This window comes from Oncorhynchus gorbuscha, unplaced genomic scaffold, assembly GCF_021184085.1.
Source record: "Oncorhynchus gorbuscha isolate QuinsamMale2020 ecotype Even-year unplaced genomic scaffold, OgorEven_v1.0 Un_scaffold_2071, whole genome shotgun sequence".
NCBI classification, from domain to species: domain Eukaryota; kingdom Metazoa; phylum Chordata; class Actinopteri; order Salmoniformes; family Salmonidae; genus Oncorhynchus; species Oncorhynchus gorbuscha.
Window position 1 is genome coordinate 60,288 of NW_025745046.1, and position 15,413 is coordinate 75,700.

At 38.8% G+C, this 15,413-nt stretch overlaps 1 protein-coding gene across 1 annotated transcript in view; it reads right to left on the bottom strand.

Moving 5' to 3' along the window:
- LOC124017455 (oocyte zinc finger protein XlCOF6-like) overlaps positions 1-10,987 on the bottom strand; it is a 56,599-nt gene extending 45,612 nt beyond the window's left edge. Inside the window, exons 1-2 of the mRNA XM_046332644.1 lie at positions 10,526-10,987; positions 8,638-9,087 (exon numbers count right to left, since the gene is read on the bottom strand). Of these exons, the coding sequence (XP_046188600.1) occupies positions 8,638-9,087; positions 10,526-10,691 (616 nt within the window). The 5' untranslated portion in view covers positions 10,692-10,987. The remainder of the gene's footprint in view (positions 1-8,637; positions 9,088-10,525) is intronic.
- Between the last annotated feature and the right edge of the window lie 4,426 nt (positions 10,988-15,413).

Below are 15,413 nucleotides of genomic sequence, written 5' to 3' on the forward strand. Positions count from 1 at the left end.
CTAGAACTAACCAGAAGGAATGGATAGAATCAGCTGACTGGAACTAACCAGAAGGAATGGATAGAATCAGCTGACTGGAACTAACCAGAAGGATAGAATCAGCTGACTGGAACTAACCAGAAGGAATGGATAGAATCAGCTGACTGGAACTAACCAGAAGGATAGAATCAGCTGACTGGAACTAACCAGAAGGAATGGATAGAATCAGCTGACTGGAACTAACCAGAAGGAATGGATAGAATCAGCTGACTAGAACTAACCAGAAGGAATGGATAGAATCAGCTGACTAGAACTAACCAGAAGGAATGGATAGAATCAGCTGACTGGAACTAACCAGAAGGATAGAATCAGCTGACTGGAACTAACCAGAAGGATAGAATCAGCTGACTAGAACTAACCAGAAGGAATGGATAGAATCAGCTGACTGGAACTAACCAGAAGGAATGGATAGAATCAGCTGACTGGAACTAACCAGAAGGAATGGATAGAATCAGCTGACTGGAACTAACCAGAAGGAATGGATAGAATCAGCTGACTAGAACTAACCAGAAGGATAGAATCAGCTGACTGGAACTAACCAGAAGGAAAGGATAGAATCAGCTGACTGGAACTAACCAGAAGGAATGGATAGAATCAGCTGACTGGAACTAACCAGAAGGAATGGATAGAATCAGCTGACTGGAACTAACCAGAAGGAATGGATAGAATCAGCTGACTGGAACTAACCAGAAGGAATGGATAGAATCAGCTGACTAGAACTAACCAGAAGGATAGAATCAGCTGACTGGAACTAACCAGAAGGAAAGGATAGAATCAGCTGACTGGAACTAACCAGAAAGAATGGATAGAATCAGCTGACTGGAACAACCAGAAGGAAAGGATAGAATCAGCTGACTGGAACTAACCAGAAGGAAAGGATAGAATCAGCTGACTGGAACTAACCAGATGGAAAGGATATAATCAGCTGACTGGAACTAACCAGAAGGATAGAATCAGCTGACTGGAACAACCAGAAGGATAGAATCAGCTGACTGGAACTAACCAGAAGGAAACGATAGAATCAGCTGACTGGAACTAACCAGAAGGAATGGATAGAATCAGCTGACTGGAACTAACCAGAAGGATAGAATCAGCTGACTAGAACTTACCAGAAGGAATGGATAGAATCAGCTGACTGGAACTAACCAGAAGGATAGAATCAGCTGACTGGAACTAACCAGAAAGAATGGATAGAATCAGCTGACTGGAACTAACCAGAAGGAAAGGATAGAATCAGCTGACTGGAACTAACCAGAAAGAATGGATAGAATCAGCTGACTGGAACAACCAGAAGGAAAGGATAGAATCAGCTGACTGGAACTAACCAGAAGGAAAGGATAGAATCAGCTGACTGGAACTAACCAGATGGAAAGGATAGAATCAGCTGACTGGAACTAACCAGAAGGATAGAATCAGCTGACTGGAACAACCAGAAGGATAGAATCAGCTGACTGGAACTAACCAGAAGGAAACGATAGAATCAGCTGACTGGAACTAACCAGAAGGAATGGATAGAATCAGCTGACTGGAACTAACCAGAAGGATAGAATCAGCTGACTGGAACAACCAGAAGGAAAGGATAGAATCAGCTGACTGGAACTAACCAGAAGGATAGAATCAGCTGACTGGAACTAACCAGAAGGATAGAATCAGCTGACTGGAACTAACCAGAAGGATAGAATCAGCTGACTGGAACTAACCAGAAGGATAGAATCAGCTGACTGGAACTAACCAGAAGGATAGAATCAGCTGACTGGAACTAACCAGAAGGATAGAATCAGCTGACTAGAACTAACCAGAAGGATTTGATTTGATTTGAAGGATAGAATCAGCTGACTGGAACTAACCAGAAGGATAGAATCAGCTGACTGGAACTAACCAGAAGGATAGAATCAGCTGACTAGAACTTACCAGAAGGATAGAATCAGCTGACTGGAACTAACCAGAAGGATTTGATTTGATTTGAAGGATAGAATCAGCTGACTGGAACTAACCAGAAGGATAGAATCAGCTGACTAGAACTTACCAGAAGGATTTGATTTGATTTGAAGGATAGAATCAGCTGACTGGAACTAACCAGAAGGATTTGATTTGATTTGAAGGATAGAATCAGCTGACTAGAACTAACCAGAAGGAAAGGATAGAATCAACTGACTGGAACTAACCAGATGGAAAGGATAGAATCAGCTGACTGGAACAACCAGAAGGATAGAATCAGCTGACTGGAACTAACCAGAAGGATAGAATCAGCTGACTGGAACAACCAGAAGGATAGAATCAGCTGACTGGAACTAACCAGAAGGAAACGATAGAATCAGCTGACTGGAACTAACCAGAAGGAATGGATAGAATCAGCTGACTGGAACTAACCAGAAGGAAAGGATAGAATCAGCTGACTAGAACTAACCAGAAGGATAGAATCAGCTGACTGGAACTAACCAGAAGGATAGAATCAGCTGACTGGAACAACCAGAAGGATAGAATCAGCTGACTGGAACAACCAGAAGGATAGAATCAGCTGACTGGAACTAACCAGAAGGATAGAATCAGCTGACTGGAACAACCAGAAGGATAGAATCAGCTGACTGGAACTAACCAGAAGGAAACGATAGAATCAGCTGACTGGAACTAACCAGAAGGAATGGATAGAATCAGCTGACTGGAACTAACCAGAAAGAATGGATAGAATCAGCTGACTGGAACTAACCAGAAGGAAAGGATAGAATCAGCTGACTGGAACTAACCAGAAAGAATGGATAGAATCAGCTGACTGGAACAACCAGAAGGAAAGGATAGAATCAGCTGACTGGAACTAACCAGAAGGAAAGGATAGAATCAGCTGACTGGAACTAACCAGAAGGAAAGGATAGAATCAGCTGACTGGAACTAACCAGATGGAAAGGATAGAATCAGCTGACTGGAACTAACCAGAAGGATAGAATCAGCTGACTGGAACAACCAGAAGGATAGAATCAGCTGACTGGAACTAACCAGAAGGAAACGATAGAATCAGCTGACTGGAACTAACCAGAAGGAATGGATAGAATCAGCTGACTGGAACTAACCAGAAAGAATGGATAGAATCAGCTGACTGGAACTAACCAGAAGGAAAGGATAGAATCAGCTGACTGGAACTAACCAGAAAGAATGGATAGAATCAGCTGACTGGAACAACCAGAAGGAAAGGATAGAATCAGCTGACTGGAACTAACCAGAAGGAAAGGATAGAATCAGCTGACTGGAACTAACCAGATGGAAAGGATAGAATCAGCTGACTGGAACTAACCAGAAGGATAGAATCAGCTGACTGGAACAACCAGAAGGATAGAATCAGCTGACTGGAACTAACCAGAAGGAAACGATAGAATCAGCTGACTGGAACTAACCAGAAGGAATGGATAGAATCAGCTGACTGGAACTAACCAGAAGGATAGAATCAGCTGACTGGAACAACCAGAAGGAAAGGATAGAATCAGCTGACTGGAACTAACCAGAAGGATAGAATCAGCTGACTGGAACTAACCAGAAGGAAAGGATAGAATCAGCTGACTGGAACTAACCAGAAGGATAGAATCAGCTGACTGGAACTAACCAGAAGGATAGAATCAGCTGACTGGAACTAACCAGAAGGATAGAATCAGCTGACTGGAACTAACCAGAAGGAATGGATAGAATCAGCTGACTGGAACTAACCAGAAGGAATGGATAGAATCAGCTGACTAGAACTAACCAGAAGGAATGGATAGAATCAGCTGACTAGAACTAACCAGAAGGAATGGATAGAATCAGCTGACTGGAACTAACCAGAAGGATAGAATCAGCTGACTGGAACTAACCAGAAGGATAGAATCAGCTGACTAGAACTAACCAGAAGGAATGGATAGAATCAGCTGACTGGAACTAACCAGAAGGAATGGATAGAATCAGCTGACTGGAACTAACCAGAAGGAATGGATAGAATCAGCTGACTGGAACTAACCAGAAGGAATGGATAGAATCAGCTGACTGGAACTAACCAGAAGGATAGAATCAGCTGACTGGAACTAACCAGAAGGAATGGATAGAATCAGCTGACTGGAACTAACCAGAAGGAATGGATAGAATCAGCTGACTGGAACTAACCAGAAGGAATGGATAGAATCAGCTGACTAGAACTAACCAGAAGGAATGGATAGAATCAGCTGACTGGAACTAACCAGAAGGAATGGATAGAATCAGCTGACTAGAACTAACCAGAAGGATAGAATCAGCTGACTGGAACTAACCAGAAGGATAGAATCAGCTGACTAGAACTAACCAGAAGGAATGGATAGAATCAGCTGACTGGGACTAACCAGAAGGAATGGATAGAATCAGCTGACTGGAACTAACCAGAAGGAATGGATAGAATCAGCTGACTGGGACTAACCAGAAGGAATGGATAGAATCAGCTGACTGGAACTAACCAGAAAGAATGGATAGAATCAGCTGACTGGAACTAACCAGAAAGAATGGATAGAATCAGCTGACTGGAACTAACCAGAAGGAATGGATAGAATCAGCTGACTGGAACTAACCAGAAGGAATGGATAGAATCAGCTGACTGGGACCAACCAGAAGGATAGAATCAGCTGACTAGAACTAACCAGAAGGATAGAATCAGCTGACTGGAACTAACCAGAAGGAATGGATAGAATCAGCTGACTGGAACTAACCAGAAGGAATGGATAGAATCAGCTTACTGGAACTAACCAGAAGGATAGAATCAGCTTACTGGAACTAACCAGAAGGATAGAATCAGCTGACTAGAACTGGACATTTTTGACAACAACGGTTTTGGAAACCTTCAGAACTTTCCTTTCACCGCAAAATAATTGTATACATATAAGAGGTGTTTTGCGTTTCCCTGAACTACAGGGCATTAGGAAAGTATTCAGACCCCTTCTCTTTATCCACATTGTTACGTTACAGCCTTAATCTAATTATTATTTTTCCCTCATCAAGCTACACACAATACCCCATAATGACAAAGAGAAAATAGGTTTTTAGATATTTTTCGCAAATGTATTAAAAATAAATAAATACTTAATTTACATAAGAATTCGGACCCTTTGCTATGAGACTCGAAATTGAGCTAAGGTGCATCCTGTTTCCATATATCATAATTGAGATGTTTCTACAACTTGATTGGAGTCCTCCTGTGGTAAAGTCAATTGATTGGACATGATTTGGAAAGACACACACCTGTCTATATAAGGTCCCACAGTTGACAGTGCATGTCAGAGCAAAAACCAAGCCATGAGGTCGAAGGAATTTTCCGTAGAGCACAGAGACAGGATTGTGTCGAGGCACAGATCTGGGGAAGAGTACGAAAACATTTCTGCAGCATTGAAGGTCCCCAAGAAGACAGTGGCCTCAATCATTCTTAAATTGAAGAAGTTGGGAACCACTAAGACTCTTCCTGGAGTCTGACCGCCCAGCCAAACTGAACAATCTGGGGAGAAGGGTTAACCACCGCTAACTAGCTAGGGAGAAGGGTTAACCACCGCTAACTAGCTAGGGAGAAGGGTTAACCACCGCTAACTAGCTAGGGAGAAGGGTTAACCACCGCTAACTAGCTAGGGAGAAGGGTTAACCACCGCTAACTAGCTAGGGAGAAGGGTTAACCACCGCTAACTAGCTAGGGAGAAGGGTTAACCACCGCTAACTAGCTAGGGAGAAGGGTTAACCACCGCTAACTAGCTAGCCATTTCACATCGGTTACACTCACCCCCCTTTTGAGCTCCCCCTCTTTCCGACAGCAACCAGTGATCCGGGTCAACAGCATCAATGTAACAGACTTTTTACGTCCATCCCCTCGCCCCAACCTGGGCGCCTTTGTCAAGGTGACCAAGAACTCGATGATCGCTCTGACAAGCTCCAGAGCTCCTCTGTGGAGATGGGAGAACCATCCGGAAGGACAACCGTTTTTTAAAAACCTTGATTTAACTAGGCAAGTCAGTTAAGAACAAATTCTTATTTATAATGACGGCCTACCCCGGCCAAACCCAGACGACGCTGTGCCAATTGTGCGCCACCCTATGGGACTCCCAACCACGGCCGAATGTGATTCAGCCTGGATTTGAACCAGGTACTGCAGTGACGCCTCTTGCACTATGATGAAGTGTCTTAGACCACTACGCCACTCGGGTGCCCATCTCTGCAGCACTCCACCAATTATGGACGAGTGGCCAGATGGAAGCCACTCCTCAGTAAAAGGCACATGACATGACGGCCCACTTGGAGTTTTCCAAAAGGCACCTAAAGGACTCTCAGACCATGAGAAACAAGATTACCTGGTCTGATAAAACCAAGATTGATCTCTATGGCCTGAATGCCAAGGGTCACGCCTGGAGGAAACCTGGCACCATCCCTACAGTGAAGCATGGTGGTGGCAGCATCATGCTGTGGGGATGTTTTTCAGCAGCAGGGACAAGGAGACTTGATCGAGGAGCAAAGTACAGAGATCCTTGATAAAACCTGCTGCAGAGCGTTCAGGACCTCAGACTGAGGCGAAGGTTCACCTTCCAACAGGACAACGACCCTAAGCACACAGTCAAGACAGGAGTGGCTTCGGGAATGGCTCTGAATGTCCTTGAGTGGCCCAGCTAGAGCCCGGACTTGAATCCGATCGAACATCTCTGGAGAGACCTGAAAATATCTCTGCAGCAACGCTCCCCATCCAACCTGACAGAGCTTGAGAGGATCTGCAGAGAAGAATAGGAGAAACTCCCCAAATACAGGTGTGCCAAGCTTGTAGCGTCATACCTAAGAAGACTCAAGGCTGTAATCGCTGTCAATGGTGCTTCAACAAAGTACTGAGTAAAGGGTCTGAATACGTGATATCATTTTTACATTTTTTATAAATGAACCAAAACTACTAAAAAAACGTTTTTTTTTGCTTTGTCATTATGGGGTATTGTGTATAGATTGTTGAGTAAAAACAACTATTTAATCAGTTTTAGAATAAATGTCTAATGTAACTAAATGTGTAAAAAGCTCTGAATACTTTGTGAATTGTAAGACACTTCTTGTGGAAACTCGGACACAACATTTTGGCTCAAAGTTAAACAAACAGCAAGTGTACATTCTGTATTTGTAAAGTCATTAAGGTTAGTGTTCAAGGTTTCCAAAATCTGTGGTAAAACAGCAAGTGTACATTCTGTATTTGTAAAGTCATTAAGGTTAGTGTTCAAGGTTTCCAAAATCTGGATAGCAATCAAGGACCAATTGTTTCTAAACTGACCAAAAATATAAACGCAACATGTAAAGTGTTGGTCCCATGTTTCATGAGCTGAAACAAAAGATCCCAGAAATTGTCCATTACGCACAAAAAGCTTATTTCTCTCAAAATGTTTTCACAAATTTGTTTTCATCCCTGTTAGTGAGTATTTTTCCTTTGCCAAGATAATCCATCCATCTGACAGGTGTGGCATATCAAGAAGTTGATTAAACAGCATGATCATTACACAGGTGCACCTTGTGCTGGGGACAATAAACGGCCACTCTAAAATGTGCAGTTTTGTCACAACACAGTGCCACAGATGTCTCAAGTTGAGGGAGCGTGCAAATGGCATGCTGACTGCAGGAATGTCCACCAGAGCTGTTGCCAGAGAATTAAATGCTCATTTCTCTCATTTCCAACATAATTTTAGAGAATTTGGCAGTACGTCCAACTGGCCTCACAACCATAGACCACGTGTGTGGCGTCATTGTGCGAGCAATTTGCTGATGTCATGATTGTGAACAGAGTGCCCAATGGTGGGGTTATGGTATGGGCAGGCAGGCAGGCAGGCAGGCAGGCAGGCAGGCAGGCAGGCAGGCAGGCAGGCAGGCAGGCAGGCAGGCAGGCAGGCAGGCAGGCAGGCAGGCATAAGCAACGGACAACGAACACAATTGTATTTTATCGATGGCAATTTGAATGCACAGAAATACCATGACGAGATCCTGAGGCCCACCGCCATCACCTCATGTTTTAGATGATAACGCACGGCCCTATGTCTCAAGGATCAACTCTATTGCGAAGGAGACGTGTCGTGCTGCATGAGGTCACACCAGATACTGACTGGTTTTCTGATCCACGCCTCTCTCTTTTATTAAAGGATATCTGTGACCAACAGATGTATATGTCTATTCCCAGTCATGTCAAATCCATAGATTAGGGCCTGATGAATTTGATTCAATTGACTGGTTTCCTCATATGAACTGTAACTCAGTCAGCCTGATGAATTTATTTAAATTGACTGATTTCCCTGAAAATACATTTTAACTCAAGTAAAACCTTTTAAACTTGTGCATGTTGCATTGATATTTTTTGTTCAGTATAGACAGAGCGCATCACACGTGACCAAATCATCATCATCATCAGCTAAACAAAAGGAATGTTTTACCACCAATGTGGCACTGGAGTCAGAATGGAAACATAAATGTGTAGAGCTGCTGTCCAAGCAAAGGGAAAGCACTGCCATGTTGGGGCTAAAACCACTTCTACAAAATGTTGAAATGGTGACCACTGAAAGCCTAAACAGTTTATTCATTTACTAGAACTATTGCTAACTATCAGTAGATTTATGTACAAACCTGTTCTACATAGTTTTATCTCCGGTGTGATCCGCAGCAGTCTCCGTAGCAGATCATTCTCCTCCTGGTACTCTGCTACAGTTTTCTCAATCGCACCAAAAATCTCCTCAGCAGCAGATGCCGTTAAACATTCATTTAAAAACACACGAAACAACTGTAGTTTAGACGTTTTCAGTGGATTGAGAGTTGGGTGTTCGGCGACTACGGCTTCTTGACATGGGTCCTCCAGATCACATTCACTTTTCACACAGGAAGTAGTGGATATGGAGGCTTTAGTATCAACGAGCCCTTGAAGCTGCTCTTCCTCCTGACTGGTCCTGACTTCCTCCTGTTCCTCTTTAATCTGTTTGGTCTCTGGGTTCTTCTGTCCCAGACTGGGGCTCCACTCCTGCTCACAGTGCTGCTGCTCAGGGGGAACCTCCTCTTCAGAGACAGAGAGCTGCAGGGAGTCTGGAGGGAAGGAGAGGAGGAGCAGAGGTTACCTATACAGACATGCCTGAGTAGAACTATAGCTCGCTATCAGTAGATATACATACAAACCTATTCTACCATAATTTACAAATAAATTCATTAAAAAATCCTACAATGTGATTTTCTGGATTTTTTCCCCTCGTTTTGTCTATCATAGTTGAAGTGTACCTATGATGACATTTACAGGCCTCATCTTTTTAAGTTGGAGAACTTGCACAATTGGTGGCTGACTAAATACTTTTTTGTCCCACTGTATATATATTTATACTGGTACCCTGTGTATATAGCCATACTGGTACCCTGTGTATATAGCTATACTGGTACCCCGTGTATAGAGCCATACTGGTACCCTGTGTATAGAGCCATACTGGTACCCTGTGTATATAGCTATACTGGTACCCTGTGTATATAGCTATACTGGTACCCTGTGTATAGAGCAATACTGGTACCCTGTGTATAGAGCAATACTGGTACCCTGTGTATATATAGCTATACTGGTACCCAGTGTATATAGCTATACTGGTACCCTGTGTATAGAGCAATACTGGTACCCTGTGTATAGAGCAATACTGGTACCCTGTGTATATATAGCTATACTGGTACCCAGTGTATATAGCTATACTGGTACCCTGTGTACATAGCTATACTGGTACCCTGTGTATATATAGTCATACTGGTACCCCTTGTATACAACAGTATTGTTACTCATTGTCAGGGTTCTCCCCAGGATTCATATTGGTACCCTGTGTATATATAGTATACTGGTACCCTGTGTATATATAGTCATACTGGTACCCCTTGTATACAACAGTATCGTTACTCATTGTCAGTGTTTCCCAGGATGTTTTAAAAAGGTGGTGCTACTGAGGAGGAGGGCAGAGCCCCATTCTGGGCTCAGAGATGTTTGTGTTTTCTTACACCTGCAACTGCCATGTCCTGCGATCTGAAGCAAAACATGTCCTAATATCATAACACGTTTTACATAGTGGAGCATTCAGTCCACAAGATGGCGCAGCGCCCCTCACATTCTTTGGGGAGAACCCTGTGTTATCTTTATTATTTTTCTCTCTGCATTGTTGGAGGGCCATAAGTAAGCTTATTGGTTAGTTTATGCCTGTTTACGAAGCATGTGACAAATACAATGATATTTGAAGGCTTTAGATAAGTAATCAAATATGCAGACAACTATATAATCATAGGCCTACGTAATAATTGTTAATGGCTTTCATAGTTTATTTAATTTAGTAAATTATACAGATAAACGCTTGATTGCTTTAGGCCTGTAGACCAATACATACAGTAGTTAGGTAGAACATTTCATTCAAAACATTTGGTTGAAACTGTGATCTCTATTTACCTAACCATTTGACTAATTGAGTAGAACTATATCTAACTATCAGTATATCAACATACTAACCTATTCTACATAGTTGTATCTCCGGTGTGATCCGCAGCAGTCTCCGTAGCCGATCATTCTCCTCCTGGTACTCCACTACCGTTTTCTCAACTGCACCGAAAATCTCCACAGCAGCCGTAGTTAAGCGCTCATTTAAAAACACACGAGAAAACTGTAGTTTAGACATATTTCAGACGACTGGGAGTTGGGTAGCCTATTTAGTTCAGTCAGTAGCTAACTAGGTCTTTCTTTACTCCACAACAATAACGTTCAAAATCAAAACAAAGTAACCTCAGAGAGGATGAGGCGAAGCGAGAGGTTACACTCGCCAAAAATCTGTCCAAAATAATCCCGATACATTTCAATGGATTTATTTCGGACCTAATCTTGTCGCCTGCATTCCTACTTTTGGGACAATGATTTTTATTGTCAGGATTGAGTGACATGAGCATCTCATCATTACATACAGATCTTTGTTCACCTCCAATCCTACTTCCGAGTTCTAGTCGAGGAATTTTCGAAAACTCCTTGGTTCTTCTGGAACCCGGAAACATACAACAGCGTCGCCAGATGGATGGGGGTTTATTATTGTGCAAGTCAGCCAGCCTACTGACCAGAGGTGTATACTACAAAGCATGTCCCTGAGTTAGCTAGCAAACTAGCCTACAACATATATATACGCTTGAAATTGGCTTGGTCAATTTGACTAAACCAAAAACCCATATCAAACTTTATCTGTCTCAATCCACCTGATTATCAGTCATTATTTTTGGTTGTTTATCAAAGTTATTGAACCCACTTTGTATTACAAACTGGGTGGTTCGAGCCCTGAATGATGATTGGCTAACAGCCGTGGTATATCAGACCGTATACCACCAGTATGACAAAACATTTATTTTTACTCCCGTAATTATATTGGTTACCAGTTTCTGATAGCAATAAGATACCTCAGGGGTTTGTGGTATATGGCCAATATCACACGCGATGAGTCGTCCCTAAGAACATCCCTTAGCCATGGTATATTGGCCATATACACCCCTCATAACACCCCTCAGTCACTGGGGGTTGGTGGGAGGAGCTTTAGGAGGACGGGCTGGAATGGAATCAACTACTGCCCATTATCTCAATACCCTGAGAGACATTCTGAATCAATAACATCCGTCAAACATTATCTCAATACCCTGAGAGACATTCTGAATCAATGACATCCGTTAAACATTATCTCAATACCCTGAGAGACATTCTGAATCAATAACATCCATTAAACATTATCTCAATACCCTGAGAGACATTCTGAATCAATAACATCCGTTAAACATTATCTCAATACCCTGAGAGACATTCTGAATCAAACAACCAGATATTCCCACAGCAGATCTGTGAGATTCTCATAAAACAGTGGGCTACTTTTTTGACCATTACCTTGACATTCAAATCAAATCAAACTTTATTTACATAGAACGTTTTACAAAAAAATAAATCCATCACACATTTAATTATCTCGACCCAACAGCATGAATGATCCAGAGTTGCTTTGCTTTCCTAAGACTGTTGTCTACACCTTGCCTTAGTTTCAATGTTCTTGACGTTCATATCACTGAGAACCTGACATGGAACCACACCACCACCACATGGTAAAGAAGGAGCAGCAGAGCCACTCCAACTTCGGCATAATTGAGAACATCCTGATCGGCTGCATCACGGCCTTGTTATTATACTGTTCTATTGTTATTCTACTGTTGTTCTACTGTTCTACTGTTATTCTACTGTTCTATTGTTATTCTACTGTTATTCTACTGTTCTATTGTTATTCTAGTGTTGCTCTACTGTTCTACCATTATTATACTGTTATTCTATTGTTATTCTACTGTCATTCTACTGTTCTATTGTTATTCTACTATTATTCTATTGTTATTCTACTGTTCTATTGTTATTCTACTGTTCTATTGTTATTCTACTGTTCTATTGTTATTCTACTGTTGTTCTACTGTTCTATTGTTATTCTACTGTTGCTCTACTGTTCTACCATTATTATACTGTTATTCTATTGTTATTCTACTGTCATTCTACTGTTCTATTGTTTTTCTACTATTATTCTATTGTTATTATACTGTTCTATTGTTATTCTACTGTTCTACTGTTATTATACTGTTCTATTGTTATTCTACTGTTGTTCTACTGTTCTACTGTTATTCTACTGTTCTATTGTTCTTCTACTGTTGTTCTACTGTTCTATTGTTATTCTACTGTTCTACTGTTATTCTACTGTTCTACTGTTATTCTACTGTTCTATTGTTATTATATTGTTATTCTACTGTTGCTCTACTGTTCTACTGTTATTCTACTGTTCTATTGTTCTTCTACTGTTGTTCTACTGTTATATTGTTATTATACTGTTGTTCTACTGTTCTATTGTTATTCTACTGTTATTCTACTCTTCTATTGTTATTCTACTGTTCTATTGTTATTCTACTGGTGTTCTACTGTTCTACTGTTATTATACTGTTCTATTGTTATTATACTGTTATTGTATTGTTATTATACTGTTCTACTGTTATTATACTGTTATTCTATTGTTATTATACTGTTCTACTGTTATTATACTGTTATTATACTGTTATTATACTGTTCTGTTGTTATTATACGGTTATTATACTGTTCTATTGTTATTATACTGTTATTATACTGTTCTATTGTTATTATACTGTTATTATACTGTTCTATTGTTATTATACCGTTATTATACTGTTCTATTGTTATTCTATTGTTATTATACTGTTCTATTGTTATTATACTGTTCTATTGTTATTCTATTGTTATTATACTGTTATATTGTTATTATACTGTTCTATTGTTATTCTACTGTTATTCTATTGTTCTATTGTTATTCTGCTGTTCTATTGTTATTCTACTGTTCTACTGTTATTCTATTGTTATTCTACTGTTCTATTGTTATTATACTGTTATTCTACTGTTCGATTGTTATTATACTGTTATTATACTGTTCTACTGTTATTCTATTGTTCTATTGTTATTCTGCTGTTCTATTGTTATTATACTGTTCTACTGTTATTATATTGTTATTCTACTGTTCTATTGTTATTATACTGTTATTCTACTGTTCTATTGTTATTCTACTGTTATTATACTGTTCTACTGTTATTCTATTGTTATTATACTGTTCTATTGTTATTCTACTGTTCTATTGTTATTATACTGTTCTATTGTTATTCTAATGTTCTATTGTTATTCTACTGTTCTACTGTTATTATACTGTTCTATTGTTATTCTACTGTTATTATACTGTTCTATTGTTATTATACTGTTATTATACTGTTCTATTGTTATTATACTGTTCTATTGTTATTCTACTGTTATTATACTGTTCTATTGTTATTATACTGTTATTATACTGTTCTATTGTTATTATACTGTTATTATACTGTTCTATTGTTATTATACTGTTCTATTGTTATTCTACTGTTATTCTATTCGTTATTATACTGTTCTATTGTTATTCTACTGTTGTTCTACTGTTCTACTGTTATTATACTGTTCTATTGTTATTATACTGTTATTATACTGTTCTATTGTTGTTATACTGTTTTATTGTTATTATACTGTTATTATACTGTTCTATTGTTATTATACTGTTATTATACTGTTCTATTGTTATTATACTGTTATTATACTGTTCTATTGTTATTATACTGTTATTATACTGTTCTATTGTTATTCTATTGTTATTATACTGTTCTATTGTTATTATACTGTTATTATACTGTTCTATTGTTATTATACTGTTATTATACTGTTCTATTGTTATTATACCGTTATTATACTGTTCTATTGTTATTCTATTGTTATTATACTGTTCTACTGTTATTCTATTGTTATTATACTGTTCTATTGTTATTATACTGTTCTATTGTTATTCTACTGTTGTTCTACTGTTATTATACTGTTCTATTGTTATTCTACTGTTATTCTATTGTTCTATTGTTATTATACTGTTCTATTGTTATTCTACTGTTATTCTATTGTTCTATTGTTATTCTGCTGTTCTATTGTTATTCTACTGTTCTACTGTTATTCTATTGTTATTATACTGTTCTATTGTTATTCTACTGTTGTTCTACTGTTATTATACTGTTCTATTGTTATTCTACTGTTATTCTATTGTTCTATTGTTATTCTGCTGTTCTATTGTTATTCTACTGTTCTACTGTTATTCTATTGTTATTCTACTGTTCTATTGTTATTATACTGTTATTCTACTGTTCGATTGTTATTCTACTGTTCTACTGTTATTCTATTGTTATTCTACTGTTCTATTGTTATTATACTGTTATTCTACTGTTCTATTGTTATTCTACTGTTATTATACTGTTCTACTGTTATTCTATTGTTATTATACTGTTCTATTGTTATTATACTGTTCTATTGTTATTATACTGTTCTATTGTTATTCTAATGTTCTATTGTTATTCTACTGTTCTACTGTTATTATACTGTTCTATTGTTATTATACTGTTATTATACTGTTATTATACTGTTATTATACTGTTCTATTGTTATTATACTGTTATTATACTGTTCTATTGTTATTATACTGTTCTATTGTTATTCTACTGTTCTACTGTTATTCTATTGTTATTCTGCTGTTCTATTGTTATTCTACTGTACTACTGTTATTCTATTGTTATTCTGCTGTTCTATTGTTATTCTACTGTTCTACTGTTATTCTATTGTTATTCTACTGTTCTATTGTTATTATACTGTTATTCTACTGTTCGATTGTTATTCTACTGTTCTACTGTTATTCTATTGCTATTCTACTGTTCTATTGTTATTATACTGTTATTCTACTGTTCTATTGTTATTCTACTGTTATTATACTGTTCTACTG